The sequence below is a fragment of the Biomphalaria glabrata genome, chromosome 4 (assembly GCF_947242115.1).
Source record: "Biomphalaria glabrata chromosome 4, xgBioGlab47.1, whole genome shotgun sequence".
NCBI lineage: Eukaryota > Metazoa > Mollusca > Gastropoda > Planorbidae > Biomphalaria > Biomphalaria glabrata.
Window position 1 is genome coordinate 25231943 of NC_074714.1, and position 26739 is coordinate 25258681.

General features: G+C 34.2%; 3 protein-coding genes and 1 long non-coding RNA gene across 13 annotated transcripts in view; 1 reads left to right on the forward strand and 3 right to left on the reverse strand.

Annotated features, from left to right (window-relative positions):
• Positions 1 to 3028, reverse strand: LOC106078918 (probable ATP-dependent RNA helicase DDX49). The gene has a single exon (XM_013240006.2). It carries the CDS (start codon positions 3026 to 3028, stop codon positions 1631 to 1633), a length of 1398 nt encoding a protein of 465 aa, XP_013095460.2. The 3' UTR covers positions 1 to 1630.
• Positions 3029 to 3322: 294 nt separating this feature from the next.
• Positions 3323 to 26739, forward strand: part of LOC106078917 (RNA polymerase II-associated protein 3-like) — a 31081-nt gene continuing 7664 nt past the window's right edge. Inside the window, exons 1-6 of one of the 10 annotated variants that reach the window (XM_056026490.1) lie at positions 3491 to 3602; positions 6089 to 6173; positions 10212 to 10387; positions 11244 to 11384; positions 11937 to 12062; positions 25607 to 25734. In XM_056026490.1, the coding sequence (XP_055882465.1) occupies positions 10223 to 10387; positions 11244 to 11384; positions 11937 to 12062; positions 25607 to 25734 (560 nt within the window). In that variant the 5' untranslated portion in view covers positions 3491 to 3602; positions 6089 to 6173; positions 10212 to 10222. The other 9 variants (XM_056026489.1, XM_013240003.2, XM_013240002.2 and 6 more) reach the window with 9 other exon arrangements.
• LOC129925809 (uncharacterized) lies at positions 6876 to 8867 on the reverse strand. The gene is made up of 2 exons (XR_008777493.1): positions 8704 to 8867; positions 6876 to 7554 (listed from the first exon to the last, which is right to left on the reverse strand). It is a non-coding gene; the product is annotated as an uncharacterized LOC129925809 (long non-coding RNA).
• On the reverse strand, positions 12132 to 16301 carry LOC129925808 (uncharacterized). The gene is made up of 2 exons (XM_056026486.1): positions 15167 to 16301; positions 12132 to 15133 (listed from the first exon to the last, which is right to left on the reverse strand). The coding sequence occupies exons 1-2, from the start codon at positions 15362 to 15364 to the stop codon at positions 13298 to 13300; spliced, it is 2034 nt and encodes a 677-aa protein (XP_055882461.1). The 5' UTR covers positions 15365 to 16301; the 3' UTR covers positions 12132 to 13297.

Below are 26739 nucleotides of genomic sequence, written 5' to 3' on the forward strand. Positions count from 1 at the left end.
TACTGGTGAGCTACAAGACTTTATTCACAGAAAAAAAAACTAATCATTATGATTTAACTTTTGAAACACAGATGCCAACCATTTGCTAAAAAGTAGGATTATGAAGTAAAAGATGCTTCCAAAATGTCAGAAGTTGGGAGTGAAAGATATGATAAAGCTGTAACATGAGTGCATGTGCCAAAAAAACCCCCCACTAATGCTTTAAGAAAAATGCAAATTATCCATGGCATTTAAAAAAAATACCACCTTACCAGTACTTCTTACAGACAACTGAAAACTGGCACAATGAATCAAAGGCTAAGAAGTTGAACAGCTTTAACTGTAGCATGATGCTGTAGGTGGAAAAAAATTCTTTCAGAGAGGCTTCCAAGACCCTTAGAAATAATTGCATCTTCTCAGTTACATATTGTCTTGAAGCCATGTAACATATTACTATTGCATTATCTATTGGTATTGAACACATAAAGTGAACTAAGTTTATGTGTCTTTCTCTATTAAGAAATTTTAATGCTTACCAGTACATGCAGAGTAGGCTATCCAGTTAATAATATTTATAATTGAACTATAAATCTAATAATATTACAATGCAAAGAAGGGCTTTGAGTAATGCTATGTACCCTATTAGATTTCAAAGTCAGAGACAGTCTAATTATAAATAATTTTTTTTATATGCTCTGAACTATTGTTTCATTCAATGTCACTTTGACAATAGATACATAAATCCCTGTCCAACTAGAAAAAACGTATAGTAAGGTAGTAGGATAAATTAAAAAAAAAACAACAACATACGAGAGATTAATTAATTAATACCGGTATTTCAAGATTATGATATACCGGTACTATGAAATATAAATTCAGTTATAACTGTAATTGGTTTAAGAACTGACATGGTGTAAAAATTAAGTAAACACAAAACACATATGAAACAAATATTTGAGCACTTGAACTTTTCAATGTTTTGTTTATTATTCTGCAGAAATTATTTTTAATATGGGTACCCAGCACTTGATAAAACAAACATAATAGATAAACATTATCACTTTTGTTAGCAGACCATATTACAAAGTTATGTTACTTTTAATGCTGGTGCTGTAATAACACTTACAAGTGAAACTTTAAATAAAAACATTTAAAGACTTCCCCCCCCCCTCACATTTAGAAAACTAAAACTGTGTGTATTATGTTTGATTATTCTGAACATTTTAATGCTAACAAATGTTATGTTTATAAGTTATCAAAATACATGTATAATAAGCTTCCATTATGCTGATAGTTAGTATTAAAATAAATAAAAGTAATGATATCTATATCTATAACTGTATCTGAGTCTACCAACAAAACTTTTAAAAAATAAATAAATTTACTTCTCATGTTTCAAATCGCAGATATTAAGCACCGACATATGTGATTTAAGTTTATATTCCTTTTAAATAATGTGACATCATTGCATTATTTTTTTTATGTAACTAATACTTTTTTTTATAACATTTCAAAAGAAATAATTTCAAAACAATTTTTATGTAAGATCATTATTGTTTCTTACCATCACTATATGTTCATTAAAACATGCAACTTTAATGACATTTAATTATGAATATACCGGTACATTTAGAACATTTTTCTTTTACTTCTACTTTACTTTCTTTTTGAATTTATTCTTAAACTTTTCTTTTCTTTCTTCTTTTTCTACTTTCTTTTGGTTCCGTGCATCAGAGTCTTTTTTCAACATTTTTTTCTTTGCCATTTTCTCTTCTTCTTCTTTGTCTGGATCTTTACCATCCAAAAGAAGTTTCTTTCTTTTGTTTATCTGTCTCTTTTCTCCAAAGTCTCTTTCATCTAAACGAATTTCAGCTTGTCTTCGAGAGACAGCAACCTCTGTTAGAAGTTTTAAAACCTCTTTTTCATCTGTGGCATACTCTGTAAGTTTAGTGTTTATGTATGCCTCAATAGATTTAGTTAAGTGCACGTCAAACTGTGTCACTAGTGTAATGGCCATTCCACCTCTGCCAGCTCTGGCTGTTCTGCCAACTCGATGGACATAATCTCTTGGCCGGTTCGGAACATTGTGATTGATTATAAGATCAACAGTTGGGATATCCAATCCTCTACTTGCCACATCAGTGGCAATTAAAATCTTTATCTGATCAGATTTAAATTTTGTTAGACCAGAAAGACGAAATTTTTGAGGCATCATAGAATGTAGCGAAACGCAAGGAAAGTTTAAATCATCACACATTAATGCTAAAATCTGGGCATATTTACATGTGCTTGTAAATATGATAATTGAGCTTTTTGGCCTTTCTGTAGTGTACTTGTCAAGAATATGCATTAAATAGGCATCTTTAACATCAGCATTCATAAGAACATAACGTTGATCTAATTCATCAACAGTCATCATGTCAGAAGACTGTGACCAAGAAAATACTTTTTCTTTTGAAGCCTCTTGTAGTTGTCTAATAGCTGGTGTCATTGTAGCACTGAACAAAAGTGTTTGTCTTTTCTCTGGTAGATTTTTAAAAATGATCTGAAGTTGTTCAGCAAAACCTTCATCTTCTAATAGTCTATCTGCCTCATCAAGAACTAAAAATTTTATCTTTTTTAAGCTAAACATATCACAACTTTCATAATGATCTGCAAGACGTCCTGGTGTTGACACTACAATATGAGGCTTATGAGTTAGATCTTGTCCCTGGCGGACCATATCCATACCTCCTGTGATGACTATGACATTTACATTGATTTCTTTTCCCAGTACTTTAAACTGGTCAGCTATTTGAAAAGCTAGTTCACGAGTTGGTGTTAATACAAGAGCATAAGGTCCATATCTATCCTCTGAAAGTTTCTGTAGAATGGGTAAAGCAAACGCTGCTGTCTTACCACTACCAGTTTTTGCACATCCAACACAATTTAGCCCTTCCAAAATAGGTGTGATACAATTTGTTTGAATTGGTGAAGGTTTTGTTATGCCCATCGCCTGACACTGTTTTACAAGCCATTCATCAAGACCAAGTCCTTCTAATCCAGACATGATTACATCACTTATTTTATTGTAATGTTAAAACGAACTTTGGAGGTAAATCTACACAATGAATTAGATCTAGATAGATCTCTAGGTTTAGGTTTATTGACTTTGATTACGAGCCCATCACATCAACATGTGCTGAGCAATGAATGCTGGGAAGTAAACACAACGAAACAGGAAGACGTTTTTGCAACAGAAAAACTAAGAATAGATACCGGTAGCAACATTAATTGTGCGTTTCTATATTGATTTGCTTTGTTGTCTCTTGTAATTTACTCAATAAACGATCTCTTCTCCATTGAAGATATTTTAACCTAGCACTCTTTAGCTTGTATCCAACAAAAACTCCAAGACCAAAGGAACATAAACAGAGAAGAACAACGTCCTTAACGTCTGCTGCCATGATTACTCCTACCAATTGATTTCACAGAATTCAGGGAGTACTTATTTTTTTCTGAATAATTAGGTCAAAACAAAATATTTAACAAAACACAGTCACCCCAACCTTTCATAAAAAAGAAAAGTAGAAAAAAGATTCGGGATAAAAAAATATTTAGAGTCTAGATTGAAAAAAAAATAGGTAGATCTAGATCTATCAACTAATCTAGAAATCTATCATAATCTGTGTCAGTCTGTGTCACAAGTCACAGTTGACGAGTTGAGTGTGATCATGATTGAATATCATTGAGTATGATTGAGATTGAATAATGATTTTTTATCATGAATCAAAATGATTTTGAAAATCATTGAGAATCAGAATGCGACTAGTCGTCACTCTAGTTAAGTGTCTACTAGAAATCTAGTGACTTACTAAGTTACGTAGAGACATAGACTAGGTCACTAGAGTCTTCAGTCTAGACTCACTCTAGTCAGTCTAGTGAACTCTAGTCAGTGTGAGTGTCAGTATAGTGTCACTGAGACGACTGAGTGTGGGATTATTCTAGATTATAATCTAGATCTAGTAATGTAATCTAGATTCTAGATTGAGATACTTCAGATTATGACTAGTAAATAGTATGACTTACCGTCTATGAAATAATACATAATTGTCATAATAGTAATAGTCATAGATGCTAGACCTCTAGATGTACAATTATAATGTAGATCTAGGTCAGGTCTAGGTAGGTCTAGACTGGCTCTAGTCTAGACTAGTGATTATTCATTAATAAGACAATTGACAATATTATTATTATTAGTAAAAAAAAATTAGATATAGATTGATAATAGATCTACAATGTGAAGACTGGCATAGACATAACTTCAAGACATAAGACTTAAAATGATTTTGTCATAAGTCACTAAACTGTCACATAGAAGTCTAGATTCTGATAGATTTATTATTATAATATTTGATTTTTCGTATATATATAAGATCTAAACTATAGTAGTATTAATAGTTGTAGTTAGATATTATATTTGAACTTAAACTCAATAAAATGTAATTAGACAACACTGTAGCAATTAAGATATAAAAAATCATATCAATAAATAAATCTCTATCTTAATTTTTAATTTAATTGATTGATTGAACACAATTATAAATTACAAAACATCTAGACATTTTGATTTTATTATCAAACACAAAATACTATGGTTTTTAGTTTAATGAAAAAGAAAAGTGGAACAAATTGTCAGTGGGAGAAATTAATACCATTTCTGCCTACAGCACTGGATGATATTGGCTCACTAATTTATTAGACATTCAAGTAGAGACTCTTCTATGAAAATATGTGTGTACATTTAAAATACATGCAAATCTGCCTAAAGTATATGAGTGTTTCTCCAGTACTGGTGCCAAAAAGTGTCACATTATGCTAAAAATTAAAGTTGAAGTTTTTGGTTTCATTTCAACTTTATTCACTTCTTCAACCAGTTCACTTTAAGAATTTATCAATAGAAAATGAATTGCAAGATGTAGATTTTGACAGCAGTGTCTATTCAAGGGGTACCCCCTTTTGCGTCACAGGTGCATCACCGGGACACCACTTGATAATTTAACAACGACCAATTGATAAATTCATTGTATTTTAGCATAATATAACTGTCTTTATTGATATTAGTCTTTAGATACTGAAATTTATGCTTTTGCATAGAAAAAGTGGATTTGAGCTCAATTCAAAAATTGGGACACCGTAGCACCTGTGACACTACAAGTTAAAGTTTTTTTAAAAGATATTCTGTGAGAATATAGAAATTATTTTATTTTTGCACTAAAGTGATCCATTAGACTTATTATTAAGTTCACTATTCTAGTCATAAAGTACCTATTTGTAAAAATGCTGCTTTAATTTCACAAAATGTCGCGGGTGCTTCATGGGACACCATTTTTTAAAATAATGTTTATAAGTTTACATTTTTGTCATATCTGTGCACAAGTGAATGATCATTATTATTTTTAATTATTGACAAATATATATTTTATATCTTTTGTTAGTTTTAACACACAGAAAAAGGTTTGAAAAAAAAAGAAAGAAAAGAAAACACATAAAACTGTACAAAAATTTTATTTGACAAATTCAGAAATCAAAACATTCCACTCTCAAACTATTGCCATTGGTATCAACATCACTTCAGTAACAATCATGTCTGCATACACTAACTGTATGTCCTGCACTTCTGGATATACAAATATATTTCTTTTATTTCTGTGCCTTTTTAAAAAATTATTTCTGCGCTGATCATCCAGGACTTCTATCACAACTCCTGTTAGAAAAAATTACCAGCAATGTTGAAAAGTTAATACTTCAATCTAAAACATACTTTGAACTTGTTTATTGAAATTAAAAGGTACACAGTGCAAAAAATTATACCTGGATAGAATATTTCCCCATACTTGACAATCAAACAGCTATTTACAATGTACTTTTGATGAGTGAAGGAAATTGTTTGGGCCTGAAAAAACAACAACATGAGGCTGAAATACTTAATTTCTAAAATGAGTCTAAAATTATTTAGCAGGGTATATTATTAAAAAACAACTTATACAATACAGGTAACATAAGATTCAATGAAAATTTTTAAAATGTTTATATGTAAAAGCTCTTTACCTTTGAATTTGATCATAAGGGACTGACATCCAAAGAGTCTTCAAGATTTGACTGAGATTGAACTACTGAAGAAAAAGAAACAATTTCATTTAGAAATCAATTAGGTAATTTTAAATGAATAATGTTTTTTTCTCAGATAATTGTAAAGTGCTATTTAAAAATAAATAAATACAAGTACTTACCATTTTGTTTCTGAAGTTTGAACACCTTCCAAGAGCCACATATTTCATCATGCAGGCACTGACTGCCATATGAATTTCTGCATGGATAGCAGAAACAGCTTCTATTTCTGTAAGCAATAGTATTAGGTGTAATACCTCTCACTAGGTCATTGAAAGATCCTTCTTTATTTACTTTGATACCTTTTGCAGTGTACCATCACTCTGAACATACTCATCCGTCATCTTTGACCACATACTATACTCCACTCTGCTAATTCATCCGTGCAATTTTTTAAAGGCTCAATACTTGTTAATTAAATTCACACCACAGTTGCTACATGATCTTTCAATGCACTGCAGCTTATGAAAACAATTGGCATTAGTTCTTGAGCATAGAGTTAAGTCAAGTGATGAAGCTGGATTTATTAATGTCAGCTCTCTGTGTCCTTTTTTGATCAGAAATTTATTAATGCCCTCTATATAAAGAAAAATCTTCAAACAGAACTCACATAAGCAAGACTGCATCTTATGTTAAGTATCTTTTGCATGAAATGTTTTCCTGTTTGACCACTAACAGATGATTGAGAGGGATCAGTTCTTGAGACATCCCCTCTACTGTAAAAAATGAGTATTGTTTCCAAGGCATTTTGTGCAATGCAATCACTTCATTTTTTTTCTTGCAATTTGTTCTGATTTGCACTTGGACATAAAACTTCTTGACCAAATGTTAGAAATGAGTAGCACAACCTCTGAGTTTGTTGTACTTATTAAGGATACTGCAGAGTACTTGTCTATGAGCACTAGACATCTGACTTTTTTTTTTTTTGCTGGTGGAGTGTAGTTAGGTTTTGATACTTTCTTTAATGTTGTTTAGAAAGATGAGCTTTCTTCTCTCAGGTAGGCGCAGAAAGCGTATGTCATGGACAGCTTTACTTTTTCTTGGGGAGCATATTTGTGTGAGACCATCAAAAACTGCAGCATATTTCTTGGGTGACCTAGGCAATTTCATCAAAGCTCTTGAAACAGCCATTCTTTTTGCCACTGGAGTCTGGAATCCAGTACCTAGTGATTCACCAACCTCTGCTGAGATGACATTAAGTGGACTATTAGCTTGCTGTTTTCTTTCTTTGCGTTTTCTGTTTATCCAAGCTTTTTCATGTGGGCTTAACTAGGCCCTGTATGCAGCTTTTCTCAACCTTTCCTTTTCTCTCTGCTCTAAAACAGCAACACGTGTTAGAGACTCAGGCTTTGATGCTTGTAAATTTAGAGTCTTTCTTGGCTTGTAGACGCCTTGAAACTCTAACAGATACTCCATTACTGAAATCTGTAATTTATAAAAATGTATAAGTATCTAAATAAATAGATCTATTATATATAATATAGGCCTACTAATAAATTTCATAAACATGTATTATATATTGGTGCATTATTTAAATCTAGTCTAGTAATGCCCATAATTGCTTGATAGGGATAGACTCAATCAATAGTATAGGACTAGTACTGTTAATTATATTAACTTAAGTTATAATCATTCAGTGGTAGACTGAAAGAACTGAATACAATATAATTGAATATACTGTATAAACAATACAATGGAAATTAAGTGCAGGTTAAACCAAACTTTATTTTAAATACAATCTACATTTTAATATAGAATAGGTCTATAATATAGATCTAGAGTCTAGACTCTAGATATTTTTCTAGATACTGGTCAATTTAAAGAAAAATATATTATTTATTAAATCTAAAATTAGATTCTAAATTTAGTCATTAATGATCTAGTCTAGAGTCACTAGTCTAGATTCATAAAAGATCTAAAATCTAATGATTTCTAATCTAATAATCTAGTTTAGATCTAAATTCTAAATCTAGATATTGAATTAGATCTAGACTGACTAGACTATTCTACTCTACTCTAGGTCTAGATCAAGACTCAAGACTCAAGAGTAAATCTAGCTATAATATAATGAATTACATAATTAGATCTAGAAAATCTAGGTCTAGATCTAGAGTAAATCTAGATAATGAATTACATAATTAGATCTAGATCTAGCTAGAGTAAATCTAGATTTAGGTCTAGAGGTCTAATCAGTCTAGATTTCTAGATCTAGAGTTAAGCTCTTTAAAGTTTTAAAGACAAGTGTCCGAGATGGGCCTCAAACGAAAGATCAAATAGTTCTAAATCTTATTTACAGTAATAAGTAAATTTTAATTATTTAATATTTCTTAAACAGTACCGCTTTATTTCTTTTAGATGTAGCTAATATTATCTGACACTGTAAAATCTTTAACAAACTATCACTAAAATCTATTTGGACTTAACAGACGCAAACTAGGACACCATTTGTAAACAAACGGAGTAGTGTCCACTGAAACGCCCCAAACGATGTAAAGTAAAATTACAAAAAATATAAAATGAAAGATGTCAAAAAATGTTCATTTAAAATGATTAATTATGAAAATAGTTTATTACATATATTAAAATCATTTAATCTTAATTAAAACTTCCATGAATACAGAAAACGTAACAAATCCTGAACTCGCATTAGACGCTACATGTGACGCCATAATTTATGCATGGAAAACACCAGCACGGGGTCCCATGGAGCGCCTCAACGCCTAATCCAATTTACTTCTCAAAATAAAAATAAATTAATTATTTTAAATCCCTACACACCTCTACTATTACATCAACATAATTGTTTTAGAAATATAAACTTTTTGTTTAGTAACAGGCTTTAAAATTGATTAACTTTACGATTTAAGACTAAATTGTGTTCAAGACGCTTCACGTGACGTCATGATTGAATGGTTAAATTTAGTAACCTCGTAATAAGAAAGCACTTCGATTAGGATATTGCAATCAAACTTATTTGTAATAAGCTTAAATTTCAGTAAAATAATTAAATATCTACGTACCTGATGGGTTGTTGATTCACAAAAATTGTGTTCAAGACGCTTCACGTGACGTCATGATTGAATGGTTAAATTTAGTAACCTCGTAATAAGAAAGCACTTCGATTAGGATATTGCAATCAAACTTATTTGTAATAAGCTTAAATTTCAGTAAAATAATTAAATATCTACGTACCTGATGGGTTGTTGATTCACAAAAGATCACAAAAAACAGATTAAATGAGGTTTTTGTGCAAGATTGCAGCGTGTCGACGCGTGAGGCGCATCAATGGTTAATTGTGGGACACGCTATTGTTTACGTACTCCTGTTAATTACTACGCTAGTATTTCCAGCGGAAACGGCACTTCTTTTGTTCTACACAATACCTGTGATGCTCAAAAGAACTCTCATTCATAAAAAGTAGTGTCGTGGGAAAAATAATCCCATTCTTAACACACGCAGCACAGGCGCTTCATCTGGGACACCTCGACCTATTTTAAGCTCGTTATGCATGTTTAGAAAGCTTTTAACAAAAAAAATACTTTAAAAGAAATCTTTAATGCTTGTTGTAACAGAAATGCAATGTTGAGCATATTATTTATTTCTTGTTTACAATTCATAGAGGATTGTAATTCCGTATAAAGTGGGACACATCGCGATGCGCCTCAAACGCCTTTTTGTGGCCATGTTTAATCAATATTTTGATAACCTTGAGAAAAACTAAATAATGACATTGAAATATGAGGATCTTGTTAACATATTCCAACAAAGATGGAAGTTTTATGCCCCTTGGTTTTAGTACGATATTTATTCAATCATACCATGGTGTTCCGTGTTACATCAAAAGCCGCCATTTTGGGTAGTAATTTCACACATTTTTTACAATTTCAATATTTCCCTAGCACCTTATGAGCTCAAAATATCAAAATTTATAGATTAACCATTTCTTAATGCAAATTGTCACATTTGAATAACAATCTTATGAAATACGGACTTTTTAGTGAACTAACACCTAGTTGTAACCAGTACTGGAGAAACACTCATATATTTTCAAAATGTATTTTAAACAGCTTTACACTTTTCAGCTATTGTAACCATGCCGATTTCTGAACATGAAGAGAAGATGATAAACTTGCGAACGCAAGTTCAACAAAATCAGCTTGAACTCCATGACTATCTTTCTGATTTAAAAAGTTGGGAGAAAGATATAAAGAAAAAAGAAAATGTTCTTAAATCTGAAGGAAAGAATACACATGAAACAGTAAGTATGCCTTCTTTGATTCTTAATTAGCTGATATGAAAATCCTTGACTATTATTATTATAGCTTTTATATAGCGCTACTTTCATGCTTATAGCATGCTCAGAGCGCTTTTGGTCCAATCTCATTTGTGGACCAGTGAGGGGAGCGGGTGTCTAGGATTTGGTTTTCCGTGCTGCCTTTAGGTGCTCAGTAAACACAACTCTGCCCGAGTCGGGTGTCGAACCCCGAGCCCCCTTCTAGGTAGCCAAGCCAAGCCAAGTTCAAGCGCACTTGGCCTCTCGACCACACTTCCCACTATATAGATATGTTATTGATATGTGTGGTCATATGGATATTTGGCAGCTGGATTAAAAGTTTTTTTTAATACCATAAGTTTTATGGAACAGGGGATGTAATGTTCCACCTATTTCTCAGTCCATTGGATAACAAGTTTTAAATGTGGTTAACACAATAGACATTGAGTTTACTTGTCCAAGAAATGTCTTGTACCTAATAAATTGCATTAAAATTATACATTAATTCCAGGATTCTAACAAACATCCTCAGTTCCTCCTATTTTAGTACTACACCTTGTATTTCCTGCATGACAAAATGGTTGGTGCTCAAATGAAAATATTTGAGCAAGTAAAGATATTTTCTACCTAATTAAAGATTTTACAAATTTTATGTTTCTGATGTCAGGAGTAAATAAAGAAATGAAATATAAAAACTCTTTTTAAAGACTAAAACAGATATTGAGGGTGTCAACTTTATGGCTTATAAACTAGTATTTTGAAAGAGAATACTACTATTTTAAATTCTTATTAGGATATAAGCTAAATCTATCAATACATTTTTCAAACGTTTTTTTTTCAGGTCCAGAGTGAACTTCCCCCGATCAGAAATACTATCCATAAGAAGAAGCTGAAAAGAATAAAAAAAGAAAAACCTGCTGATCAAAAGAAGCCTAAAAAGATTAGTGGCTTTGATTTTCGAGCTTGGGATAAGTTTGATGTTGTAAGCATTCTTTGTCTTTTTAGTTTAACCATTTTTCAATTGTTATAAAGATTAGCGCTAGTGCGGTGGCTGAGTGGTTAAGCATTTGGCTTCTGAACCTGGGGTCCTGGGTTTGAATCTCGAGTGAAGACTGGGATTTTAAATTTCAGGATTTTTTAGGGCACCCCTGAGTTCACCCAACTCTAATGGTACCTGACTTTAGATGGGGAAAGTAACGGCGTTTGTTTGGTCATTGTGCTGGCCACATGACCCTCGCTTGTTAACCATTGGCAAAAAGTAACATGACCTTAACATCATCTGAAAGGGTAACTTTACTTTTTTTTTAATAAAGATTAGTTTATAAATTATTGAATTTTTTTTTATTTTCCAATTTTTTAAATAAACATTTGTAATTCAACCACACATAAAAAAAATAAATAAATAAATAGTTAGTTATGAATCATTTAGCTACATGTTTAAAAACTCAAAAATCTTTCTTTTTAAATTTCAAAACAAATTATTTTCTATCTCTTATAATTGTACCTCAACTATTTGTTTGCTTAATATATTTAGGAGAAAGCATTAGAAGAAATAGATCAAAATGATAGTCAGAAAGACACATCCTCTTCAGAATATGAAACTGATGAAGAATGGGAGATGGAAAGAAAGAAATATTTGGCAGGTGTGGAGAAAGATAAGGTATGTTTTGTTTCGTATCACTATGGGAAAACCCAATTAAACCCGGGCCAACTTCTGTGCATCTTATGTTAAAGCCTCCGCGCGGTGTTGCTTCTGTACAATCTGTCTAGTGTAGATCTGACTGTAGGTAACGCTGAACTCAACACTTCAGTAACACCGGCGAAAGGCCGAAACAATCAAATAGGTAGTCGACGCTGATATGTTGTTCTACCAATACGTTTAATACTCAAAAGGGAATCGTCCGATGTCAATAATGTCGTACTCAAGTCTACTACTTTTCAATAAGTGTCCTCCTTCTAGCGTCGTTTAGAGCGTTCTCCTTTTTAAAAGATCTGTCACGTCACTTGTCGCTAATTAAAACTTTACCCTATTCCCGAAACAAATAACTAATTCCTAACTACTTCCTAATCATGTCATAACAACTCCTCCCCCTCCCGCTAAAAAAAATTGCCTGTCAATTTTTTAATCTACTGTCTTAGTCTTACAATGTGCAAGGGCCAAAATGTAGGGAAACATAAAAGACAACACAACTTGAGTCTTGATTGCGATTTCAACTTCTCTTTCTGTGTCCACAATCAAGTTCCTCTGAACACATATTTCCCTCCAGTGTCACTAACTGATACTGTCCACTGTGATGTGCCATAGGTGACCGCAGACATCGTTCGTTTGCGCTGACACTATAGGTGTGTCTATCTATACTTCATCACATTACGTTCCCGAGGTTACACCGCTTTCCCTCACACGTCAGGACAGACAATTTACCTAATATGACAAATTGACATTTATCAACGCTCGTTCTCCCACTATACACCTAACGTTCTTTCGGGCATTTACAAGTGTATTTTATTTCCTCTCTCCACTTACTTGTCCCCACACGACCTCACTCTTTACTGATGTATGATCATGATCAAATACAAAGAATAAATTATAAAACTTACTTTTCCTTGATGTAACTACATCGTCGCCTTATAAATGCCCTTTTTATTCTTACCAACATACATACAATTCATACATACTACCCGAAATCAATAACCAACACGAGTTAATCTAATAATAACGCAATAGCATTTATATTATACCATAAATATCCTATTCAAAAATACCTTAACCCAACCTAATATCCGTCTAGTTATGACTACTAGTTAAGTCAATTAATGAAGAATGAAATAATTAAAATAACATCTATTTACATATTTATAGACATACTATGGTCGTATAGCGTTATGCCATATCCGCTATCTGCCCGAGCGATGCATTTGTTCTCTCCAACTGGAGTTTACATCTCTTCTTACTCCACTATAGCCCGCGTGTGGCCTTCTACCTCGGTATGACTTGCGATTACCGCTACCACAGTCATCTCTTCTATCGTCACTGTCGGATACAGACCTGTGCCTCCTATCCGAACTCGCAATCTTCTGATCAGACTGTTCTGCCCTACTCCAACAGTCTTTAGCGATGTGCCCCTGTTTATGGCAGTTAAAACAAATTTTGTCCTTTCTAGGTTTATTTCGCCTCATGTTGCCATACCTGCTTTTCCAGCTTCTAACCTGTTTGTCAGAAGCGGCGCTGACACCTGCTACATTTCCAAGTAAAACATCTCTAGATAACCTCGGCATGGCTACCCCTTCGCAATACCCTGTGTATAATGGAGATCGAAGGAACACTTTGCACGCTTCGAATCTCTTAACTGCGCCGTCTGCCAACCTGACTGATTTGGTATAGCCTAAATAATCCTTAGATTTCACTAATCCCCCTCGAACTGCGAGTGTACTGCTAGCTGTGTCCCGGATCACATTTACCTGTTTATTATTTATCATGCCCGGATATAATTTAAATCTATCTTCCCCACAATCAACGTAATTAATTTCTTCATCTGGTTCACTATCCCTACTATCACAATCCCTGTCTTGGATGCTCCTTACAAAATTAACCCTATCCGATGGCCGATTATCCCTCTCTTGTCTACGGTTTCCTTGATTACCTCTCCTATCACTAGTGCCACTCTTATCCTGTGTATTCCCATTGCCAGCTCCATTCCCTCTATGTTTCCTACACTGGTATGCCATGTGTCCCTTTTCCTGACAGTTAAAACATGTAACGTCCCTAAGGTTTCTATCACCCGCTTTAGGTCTATCTATTCTCCTATCATAACTTTCCCTGCCATTGTTTTCATTTTCCCAGGATCTATCCTTTATGTCATCATAACTATCCCGACCATTGTTCCCACGTTCCCTGGACCTATCATTTCTCCTACCATAATCCCTATCATTACCATCATTTCTCTTTACATAATTTACCAGGTCAATAACTGTTTTGTGGTCGCTAACTGAAAGTGGGTTGTTTGGGTAAGCATTCTTAAAGATCCTAATAATTTCTACCAAGTCTTCAATTACCTTAGGGTTTCTTTCTTTTACAAAGGACTGTAGCTGAGGGTCGCACTTATTGATAAAGTTATCAATCAGAATAAAGTTCTTCAACCCCTCGTAGGTGTTCTCTACATTCTCGAATGCGAGCCATTTAGTGAAGAAGTCCTTCTCTGAGTTGATGGTTGTCTGCGGATCAACTTGGCTGGATGGAGTGTTTTCGTAATACTTCTTTCGGAATGTTTCCGCGTTGTGCCCGTATGCGTTTAGCAGTTCCTTCTTTAGCACCTGATAGCTGTTTTGCATAGAGTGGTCGTGGTTTTGGCAAATCGTGAGGGCTTTCCCATGTACGAAGTCCAACAAGATTTCGGACCACTCCTTCTCCTGAACATTAAACTTTGCAAGTTTAATTTCAAAGCGTTTCAGATAGTCGCCGATGTCGTCCTTGTCTTCCGCAAAAGGTAGGATTTTCTTCTTCATCCATGCGGCGCTACTATGGCTTTCTATGTTGGCGCTATTGTTGCTGTGTCCTTCGGTGGGCACGCTTATACCAGCCTCTATCCTCATCTGTTCTACTTGAATTCTCACTTTTCTGTCCGCCTCTTCTTTTTTCTCCCTCTCGATGCGTTCCGTCTCTTCTTTTTTCTCCCTCTCCACACGTTCCGCCTCTCTAACCTTTTCCCTCTCCAACTTTTCTGCCTCTCTAACCTTTTCCCTCTCCAACTTTTCTGTCTCTCTAACCTTTTCCCGCTCTATGCGATCTGCTTCTTCTTTTTCTCTGCCTCTAGCTTTCTCTCTCTCCAAGCGTTCTGCTTCTGCCGCCACCATCTGCTGTACATAGGCAGTTAGTTCTTTGCCGCGCAGTTCTAGTTCTGTCTTAGCTTCATGAATTAGTTTTTTTCTAAATCCTTCCAGGTCGTAACCTGAAGTAGTTGCCATATTACCTTTGTTACTTTACCTCGCTTTTTTTTAAAATTATCTTACACACAGGCCTAATAGCTTCTATTACCTATGTTCTATAAATCAAATTACCTTTTGAGCGTAACCTCGCTCCGCGGCTACCTAATACCTCTTGATTCAAATAAATTAAATTCGCCACTCTACCCTCGGCGTCTAGACTACCAACTCCGACTTCTAATAACTTCTGTACTTTCCAAGATACACTTAGTATCCTTGGCACCAGTTTGTAGGCGTGTAGGCTACACCCTGACCCGACTGAATACGATGTGCGACACACGCACACTCCACCGACTATGTGTTACTCAACACGAGTCGCCGGTAAATAGACCAACCTGTCTATTTACAAATACTACAATTACAAATGGGCAATCAGGCTTCACCTCGATTGTTCCCCAGATCTAGTCTAGATTACGCTAGATCTTAGTTACTTCTTACCTGCTTTCACAGCCAGGAGTGTATATAACTTACTCATACAAATAAACTATGAAAATAAACCTAAATACGTTAAACACCAAACTATAGATCTAGTTCTAATGAATGAGACTTTCGTCTGACAGTAAGACTTAAGACAGGAGTATTGCAAACAATTAATACATGACGTTACTCACAAAAAAACTTAACTAAATGATTCACATTCACATACAGGACGAATTAACAGCTAAACGTATATCTGGACCTCTTGCTAGATTACACCTAATTTTAAGGATATCCCCAATCCACCACGATTTACCTGGTAGTGATAATCTAGCGAGTGGTCACTTCCCTACAGACTCTAATTATTCTAAGGAGAAAGTAGTTAAATAACACTTGACTTATCTGTCTAAGAAGCGGCGATGCGATAACTCCACAGTCAGTCTCGGGTCCACTCTTCCTACGCTAATGTCTGTCCCGGCGGCAAGGCTCACGGCGATGTCTTCCCTAGCTGTGAGATAAGGACAGCTAACGTTTCGGCTCTCCAAGGTCCTTCGGTACTGGTCTGCACCGGCTCCGGTTCTTCGGTGGTACGGCGTCTGGTTCTGGTTCACGGTGATCTGTCGTCTGGCTCCGGTTTGTCGGTGACGTAGAGTCTGGTTCCGGTTGCTGGTTTCAAGGCAGGTACGGTGGTTCCAGGTGGTCGTCTGTCCAAAGTGAAACTGGAACGGTCCAACAGTTGACCCAGCGACAAAGTCAAAGTCCAGTGCTAAAATACCGGCTATCTGGCTATCTACCGTGTAGCACAGATTCAGCCGAGACGTAGATCAGATTAGCACTACTGTACTTAAGTGCCGTAGGCAGTAAGATGGTTCCTACGTCACAAGTTCTTTGGCGTGACCTCAACGGTCGATCTTGGCCTTGCAGAGGTGACCTTCACGTTCGTTCTCAAGATGCCGGGCAGGCGATATCTCTTCAGTACGGCTTCGACAGGACGGTTTTCTTCCCTTCAACAACTGTAGCTTTCTCAATACCGAACTACAGGCTTCAGTACGATGCCCCAACGTATGGGCGTTTACAAATTACAAATGTAGATCTAGATCAATATTTCGTTACCTCCTAGGTCTACGAGTCCAGGATCTCACTGGCTTTCCTTCGCCGACGTGGCTGTATAATCAGGGTCTAGCTGCAGACTAGGCCGATGACGTAACTTCTGCCTCCTCCTAACAGAGGGCTTCTATCCTTCTGAACGTTGATGCCAGTGAGCTCCGAGTCTGGGGTCGCCACGTTGTTAAAGCCTCCACGCGGTGTTGCTTCTGGACAATCTGTCTAGTGTAGATCTGACTGTAGGTAACGCTGAACTCAACACTTCAGTAACACCGGCGAAAGGCCGAAACAATCAAATAGGTAGTCGACGCTGATATGTTGTTCTACCAATACGTTTAATACTCAAAAGGGAATCGTCCGATGTCAATAATGTCGTACTCAAGTCTACTACTTTTCAATAAGCGTCCTCCTTCTAGCGTCGTTTAGAGCGTTCTCCTTTTTAAAAGATCTGTCACGTCACTTGTCGCTAATTAAAACTTTACCCTATTCCCGAAACAAATAACTAATTCCTAACTACTTCCTAATCATGTCATAACACTTACTATTGAGTCATTACAATGTATACTTTATATCTAAGCATGTCTGCCTACAAAACAGCTGAACAGATAGAACATTAAAATGACCCCCAAATAATGTCAATGCCATTGTATGTGCACATTATGAGGTTTTGTTGAAATGCAGTTTTCCATATCCCATATCTTGTAGAGAATTTGTGCACTATTTGTATCTATATATTTGTGCACAGTTAAAAAAAAAAAATGAAATTTAGAAAAGTTTGTGTCATAAATTAATGGTTAAAAACTTTAATTGATTCTTAAAAATAATTATATCCCTATTAGAACCAAATTATGACAATTATAAATATTTTCACAGCTTCATTCATCATATTATTTTAGGGATAAAATATATTTATTAAAAATATCTTTAAATTAAAAAAAGGCCTTGAAAATTTTACTGAGAGTTTTTGGAACTCTCTAAAAAAAAACAACACTTTGCCCATCACTGTGAAAGACAATACTTTCTGACTTGTATAACTAACCTTTTTTTTTGTGTGTGTGTCTAAGAAACCACTACAGGAAATTTGTTCATTTTAAGATTTTTATCTACATGTAGTATGAATAACTTTGAGCTACCTTGAGCTCCAGGTGTTATTATAAAACCCCTATAAAACTATCAAGATCTAATTAAAAGCACTACCCGTATTTAGAATAATGAAACTAGATATCTAGATATTCTTGTTTGAAATTGTTGTGAAAAAAATATTTTTCAACAAGTTTAAAAGTAAATGTCATTTTAGAATTTCACTATAAAATTATAAAAGATTATTATTTCTTATTGACTATTTTTTAAACTGCACCTGTTGTTAGCTTTACAAAAGAAATATTGGAGAATGAGATTTGCATTTGACATTACGAAAAAAAATTTTTTTTCATCTATAGTTACACCTTTCACCCAGCATCACTTGTAATAGAATTAACTTTGGAAAGTTTATAAAGATACGTCAGACATATGAAACAAATTTGATCAACCCCCCCCACTTAATATATATATATATATTTAATTATTTATTTATTGTCTTCCTTTTCAAACTTCATAAGTATTAATTAACCATAACTTAAAGACCAACTGAAGAGGTTTTGGGGTCAGACGCGGAAACCGGTGTAATACTTTTTTTTAGTTTCATAATGCTTAAAAAAACATACATACGAAATATTAGACATATATTCTTTGTAATTATTTAGATATAAGCAATTTAATGTGCGTTTTAGGGACTAATAAATTTCACAATCTCGAAGCCATTTGAGATCAGTATTTCCCAGACAACCAAGGTCGATGACGTAGTTTAAGGGAAATTAGGTCAAATTTTTCAGTTTATGGCTTAGCGTATTTCCCTATTCCTTTTTACAGGAATGCCAGTTTCTGAAAACAAAGGCGACCAAAACACACCAATTTATAAAAAGTGGATGTTAGAGTTGGGGAAATTAGGTCAAATCACGCAATTTATGGCTTTGCATGTTAGATCTACTGTTTGTCGGCTTATTTTTGATCTAGTCAAGCGAACAGCGTTTCAGCCCATGCAGTACCGCGCGCCTCAATTCGGTTTAGTCAAGTTACGCAATTTATGGCTTATGTTACTGCTTCAGGCGTATTCTAGTTCTACATCTACTGCTTTTGATCATTAATGATGTATGAAGTAGACCTAAATTTAATTAGATGAAGTCTAGATCTAGTAATAGTAGTAGGCCTATTGGATATTTAGAGATTAGACCTATCTATATAGATCTATCTAGACTGATCCGACCGAGGTGCTGGGCCTAGATCTAGAAAAACAAAGTTTAAAATTATATACTCTATCTATACACTTAATAGTGATTATTAACCTATAGTTGTCCCTAAATAGGCCAAATATGGGGGGAAAAAAACCATTAATTACAATGTTGAGCTCATTCAATGTAGTTATTGTAGTACACGATTATATTTAGTTTGAATCTAGAGTCACAACCTTGTATAACACTAGCAAATAGCTTTAACCTTAACCTAGACTTGAAGGTAGTCTGATTTAGATCTACTAGATCTAAATTTCTAAAAACAGGCAAAAATTAGACCTAGATCTACCAATTCAATATTATTATTAAATAATATACGAAATATGGATTTTGTTACACTCTTACTTAAATAGTTCTATAAATCTATATGTAAAAATTGAATTTTCATTCATCTCACGAATAGAATAGAATCATTAGATAGTTAAGTTAGCAAGTTAATCTGTAACTGTAACAAAGTTTTAAATTGTGTTTAGACTATAAATAGAAGAGATTATCCTACTGGAAAAGGAGTTTTTTTTCTTTTCTCTGGGAAGTGGAAAATAAATTGTAGCATCAATATAATATTCAGTAATGCATATAGGCTACTGTTGATGTAGTTATGCAACTCATTTTATTAAATTTTAGTAACCCAATTATTGCCAGTTAATCACTGAATATATATATATATATATTAGGAGTTACTGGAAATAAATTTCAAGAGTTTGGAAAACAATGTTCACTGCAGCCTCCTCACCATCATTTCCCTTGGCATTTGTAAAGCGTCTCTCCCATATGTCTAAAGTACACGTGTAGGGTGGGTATTGGAGAGTTTTCTGTGCTTTTCTTCTCTCGACTGAAAAATAAAAGTACTAAGTCTCAATCTCAAGCCCTTCAATTTGAAATCATATATATATATATTATTGTTAGTAAAAAATGCAGAGCTATTCATAATTTAAAGTGTTAAATAAATAAGGCTGGCAGTCGAGTCGAAAGATTAATGAGGAATGCAGTATTTTCCATGGCTACGCAGCCCCAGCTGGTGGTCAATTTAAATGTTCTTTACGATGTCTACGTCTTCCCTCGGCAGTGGATTTTCTTTTGGCCTCTAATATCTATTCCACCTTGCAATTTCTAATAAATAGCATCATTCGAAGAATGAGATCCAACTCTTATTTTTTAAAAATGTAACCCCTTTACAGATCAAGTCATCATTGCAATGGACATTCAAAACTGAAATAACATAGAAATGATCAAAATTTCAATACGTTTCGAAACGCAGAAAGTTGTGTGGTTTGCGCTCCGAACTGTCTTCTCTGTGGTCTCAGGTTCAAACATTGACCACTGCCATTAACTAACATCCTGCTGGAGTTTTGGGCTATGACATAATAATATTAAATCCTGATTCGAAGCTTTGTCTAAACCTAGCAAGTGAAAAGGAACATGCTAAAATAATGTTGTGTGTATAATGAAGAACTCTATTAAATTGTGATTTTGTATTTACATTTATTGGTATTTATTATATAAAATAAAATTGTAGAATGTTTCTGTGATTTGTTTCACAATAGAAACAGGGAATATTAACTCTTCTTGTATTTCCAAAATGATGAAAGATCCATCTAGTAAACTTGTCTGTATGCCACATGTCATATGTTTTCTGTAAAATAGATTTTTAAAAATTAATTATTAACATTTATACTTAATTATGTATACATATATATAGAACTAGTGGTTATATATATATATATTATATGTTATACTGATTATCTGATCTAACATTAACATCTAACTCTTATTGTTCTTAATAATAATAATTACTCTACTCTAGGCCTAGGCAATATAATATATTTAAGACCAGGGCCGGTCTTAAGCCACTGCAACGTATGCGGTCGCAGTGGACCCTGCACTTTCATAGGCCCCACGCTAATTCTAGATGTAATTGTTAAATTGCGATATATATATATATATATATACCGGTATATATAAAACCTGGAAATCTCATGAAAGCTCATAAAAATCTCCTGAAAAATAGACAAAATTGTCATTTGTGGGTGTCAATTATTCCGGAAAACGCTAATCCTACGTGCAATAAAAGGCATTGTCAGCTTTTATGTAATAAAATGTAATAATCAGGCAAATTTTCACTTTAATCTGAAGTTTCCATACTTATTTACTTTAATAGTGACTGGCATATTAATATGCCAAAAGTTGCAAAGTTTGTAAAGTAAAGTGAATTTGATCGTAATCTTGTACTTAGTAAAGATTGAATAAAATTCAAAGTCGAATTTTTAAAAAATACAAAAGCTTAATTTCCACTTATTATCCTTATTCCCACCCAGACTAGGCCCTGCGCAATCAGTTTCACACAAGGCCCCGCAATCGTTAGGACCGACCCTGTTTAAGTTTAAGACTTAAAGACATGTCACATATTTAATATTACCAATATAAATGATGTTAGGGCTAGTAGAGGGCTATATTAGAATTAGATCTTTTATAAATATATTCTATATAGATTTAGCTTAGGCTTAAGATTTAGTCCTTGACCAATATAATATTATATTTATTTATATCTATGAATAATCTTTATGCTAGGACACTACTCATTAGGTCTTACTACTCTTACAATTAGATCTAGTACTATTACAGAGATATACAAATTCAAGCATTAAAAAATGTTGGCAACTGGGCTTAGACTTAACATAGAATTCATAGATAGAGGCTAGTCTAGATTACTCTTGATCTACTAAAATCTACTAGTTTATAAACTATTACTCTAGTGTCTCTAGTATAAGTATTAAACTCTATTAGTATTACTACAAGTTTAAGTCAAGTATTATTATTATATAAACTAGATCTAGTGAGTGACTAGTAAAAGTGTTAGAAGGCTAAGAAGGCTAAGAAGGCCTAGCTAGAATTAGAGATAGATAGATCTATCCATTTAGTTTTGTTATAATAAAAATTATAATAGACTTATACTTTTAGTATACTAGTATTAGGGGTGCACCGGATAGTCCCTCCGGCTCCGGCTTCTGCCGAATATCCGGCATTTTTTACTATCCGGTGCTATTCGGCTCCGGTCGGATATCACTACCGGATAGTAAACCGGATAGTAAAAAGTACATAATTTAATATGCATAAAGTGGACCTAGTTCCATTACTGTCTGTTATAGAATGTATTAATGTTTATATGAAAACAAAATAATGTGCTTAAAAATAGAGCCATTATGAATATGCACCAAACATCATTTATTATAAAGACAAGGCGTGGTAATAACTTAATATAAATTGAGATGAAACTTTACATCATAAATGCGCTTTACATACAGAGCAGCAATGGCTGGCACTTTTTTCAATTTGTCTTGACCTTTGAGTAAGTTAGTTAACATGTTAAAATGCTACATTCCTTGACTACGTCATGCTGACCAGACGTCTGTCTAGCTGTGCGGGTATATCTCCAGAGGTAGAGATGAACAACTCCCACCCCTTTTTATTTGTTTAGTGCATCACATTGAGTTTTTTATGGGTGGGTAACCACAAGTTAAATACGATGGACGTAGGTTTAATATCAGCGTATTGACACTCTCTAGTGGTCACACCTTTCGAGGGAACTGAGTTTGTTTACTTAGTAGTTAATCTTTATTAGGGGGGGGGGGGCTGGACTACAAGAGCCACACCTCTAAGGTAACCAGGTATATTTCTAGATGAACAACTCCCTCCCCCTTTTATTTGTTTAGCCCGTCACATTGAATTCATTGATTGACAGGTGACCCCAAGTCAGATACGATGGACGTAAGCACTCTCTAGAGGTCACACGAGGGAACTAGGTTTGTTATTGGGGGGGGGGGTGGACTAGACTTTACATTATAAATTCGTATTACATACTTAGCAGCGATGTCTGGCACATTTTAAAAGCTTGTCTTGACCTTTGAGTGGTCTTGTAAACACGTAATATTCCTTAACTACGTCACGCTGATAATCTGTCTAGATGTGCGAGTATATCTCCAGAGGTAGAGATGAGCACCCCCACCTCCTTTTGTTTGTTTAGTCCATAACATTGAGTTCACGGATAGGCAGCTGACCACATTAAGCCAGATGTCAACGTGTTGACACTGTCTAGAGGTCACATCTTATGAGGGAACTGAGTTTGTTTACTTGGAGTAGAATTTTTATTAGGGGTGGGACTACAAGCCAAATCTCTATAAGGTTACTCTGGTATGAGTTTGTTTATTATGAGATAGGTTGTCAATCAAGGGTCTGGACCACAAACCAAATTGTTAAGACATATTGACACTGTCTAGAGGTCACTAGATGATGACACTAAGTTTGTTTACTTGAAGAGAAATGTAAATTAGAGCGCTGAACTACAGGACACACCCCTACAAGTATTTTGTTACACAAGCCACGGGTATAAAAGTGGCTTGCAAGGGCATTTAGTAAATTAAATAGTAATAATAATGGCTGATAAAAAGTCATCACTTATATGGCGTTACTTTAATGTCAAAACAATGGACAACTCTAAAGCAGTTTGCAATGCTTGTAAAATAGTAATGTCACGTGGTAAACCAGGCAAACCTAAAGACTTCTCAACCACCACTATGATTAGTCATCTACGCTCGAAACACCCAGACTTATTCAACGAAATGACTGCATTGAAATCAGCATCAAGTAATATCACTGCCTGTGCCAGTACGTCTACGAGCTCCAGTGATTCGTCAAGCCTCACACACAAGCAGCAACCAGGGATTAAAGAGGTCTTAGACAAAGCTAAATTATGGGATATTAATAGTGATAATGCTAAACGCATTCACTTGGCCATAGCAAAGATGATTGCAACTGACATGGAACCTTACCAAGTAGTTGAGAAGCCTGGATTTATTGGACTTTTACAAGTACTGGAGAAAATGACTATCGTACGAAACTTATACCAGACAATGCTGAAAAACTTATTTTTCTGAAATATAACTCATCTTTAATATAACAAACAATTAATGAATTCATTTGAAACCTAGTTCTTGTCATACAGATTCATTTTCTTTTTGCTGTGCTTCAATGCTTTAACTTTTAAAGGATGTGTATATTATTATTATATTAAATTAGCATTATGTATTCTTTTGTAAATAAATAAATAAATATTACTGTTGAATTACTTTTTCTAACGTGTTAACTTTAAATCTTACTCTTGTGTTATGCGTGTCTTGATTGAATCACAATATTCTTAATAATAATTTAAGAGTGTTAAGTAACTCCTCGTTATTACTGTAATTACTTAAGATATTTACTAAGCCATTATCTGTATTAGATACAAACCAGAAGCGGTTGTGGCCTTTAAAACACGAGCCTAATGACAAGTTGATGGTGTCAAATACATGAACACAAACATCTACCCACTATACAACTTAGATTGTACTTAAGAAAGATTTACGCTATAAAACCAAGAGTGAACTTTACCTTTGAAAGATTTACATTAGTTACATATAAGTTTATATATTCTGCATGAGTTATCCCACATTCTACTTTACAATACATACACACACACCATCTCATGTTACAAAGATTAGTTTATGATAAGCATATCTGTAAAAAAAAATGCTGTTCATTTTAATTTATCAATCAGTGATAGAGTTTAAAGTAAGAAAGTAAATAACAAAATAATATGAATATAGGTATGTTATATAGAAGATTTGCAAAAACTTCAGTAAAACGAGCTGTTTGAGTCATGTAGGTATCCGGCTCCGGCTATCCGGTTATATCCGGCTCCTGCCGGATATTAAAAAGTACTATCCGGTGCACCCCTAACTAGTATAGTTTATTATTATAATTTATAGTAGATCTAGAATCTACCATCTACTATCTAGATCTAGTCATAAGACGATCATAAGTGACTTGACTGTCTAAGTGTCTAGTGACTCTAGTCCTATCTATTAATCTATCTATAATATTAATTAAATAGTCTGCTCTATAATATATTTTGAAAAAGTAGAAGAGTTAGCTTCAGGGCATTTTGGTGCATCCCATGAAGAGTATCATTTAAAATTGTTTGACAGCTAGATTTAGATAAGTAGATCATCTGAATCGCTATCAATAACGTATCCAGCCATGTCTATTTTTATTTCCATTTTCTCAGTCCATTACAAGACGTCACTTCCGGTTTCGGCCATTGAAGCTGATTTTCAAATCTCGTTATTTTTTCCACTTTCAAATTACTTTTTTCTAATATAAATACGCTTTTCTAAAATCTCAAAATTTTAGGAACTAATTTTGATGCTATCTACTGTCTGAATCAATCGCTATCTCAATTTCGAAAAAAACCTCTTCAGTTGGTCTTTAAGGATATACATTTATTTACGCATTTGATTTGAAATTATTTAGTGCTTAATATAATGTTTAATATTTTGTCCAGGGCAATGATCTTCTCAAACAAGGGGAATTAGAAAAAGCTGTAGAAGCCTACACCAAGGGCATGCAGTATGATCCAACCAATGCTATTATACCAGCCAATAGAGCCATGGCCCTCCTTAAACAGCAAAAGTTAGTAGCGTATTCACATTTAGTTTCCTAGTTTTCTATTCTATTCACACACAAACTTACAAAACATGTTGATGCTACCAAGCTTGCTTTGTTAATTTTGGAATTACTTAACCTAAAGACTACATAAGTATAACTTATAATAGTGCTATATCTTAACAAGCAATTTAACTTTCATTGCGCTAAGTTTGATAACTGCTATGAAGAAATCCAATGGTAATTAGACTACATTGAAAGTGTCACTCAGTGTATTCTTGTTGTCTAGCTATTTATGAAAGGCAAAGTCTAATATGTATGTTAATTAGGACAAATTTGAAATAATTCAAAGTAGTATTTGACTGATTGAAAACTGCTGGGATGTGGTTATGTATGTTTTTTTTTTATTGAATGAATTCATTGGATTAAAAGAAACTACTTTGTTTGATTGGAAGCTCTAATTAAATCAAAGTCATTATTTTATCAGCTGTGTACTTGTGTCTTGAACCTGCATCACATTCAAGCAAAACAATTCAACCTCACATTATGTTAGCTTTTTTTATTCCAAACGCTTGTCACTTTTTTCCTGCATTGATTTAAATCATTTGAGCTGTCCTATGTGTTAAATGGGTCTTTGGGATGAGGGCAATTTGTACTTTTATAGTGTTTTATTTTTGTTTTGTGTATTAGATGTATGAACAAATAAGTGGGAGTACTTTTAAGTACATAATATGCTGATATAGGCTGTCCACCCCTGGTCTGTCGGGGGTTCAAATTCTGGGATTTTTTATTTCTGGATCTTCCGGCGCCTCTGAGTCCACCCAGCTCTAATGGGTACCTGACAGTAGTTGGAGAAAAGTAAAGGCGGTTGGTCATTGTGCTGGCCATATGACACCCTTGTTAACTGTTGGCCACAGAGGCAGATGACCTTTACATCACCTGCCCTATAAACCACTAGGTCTAAAAGCGGCACTTTACTTTTACTTACCCCTGGTCTACACTAACTAATAGATGTTGAAACTAAGAAAGAAC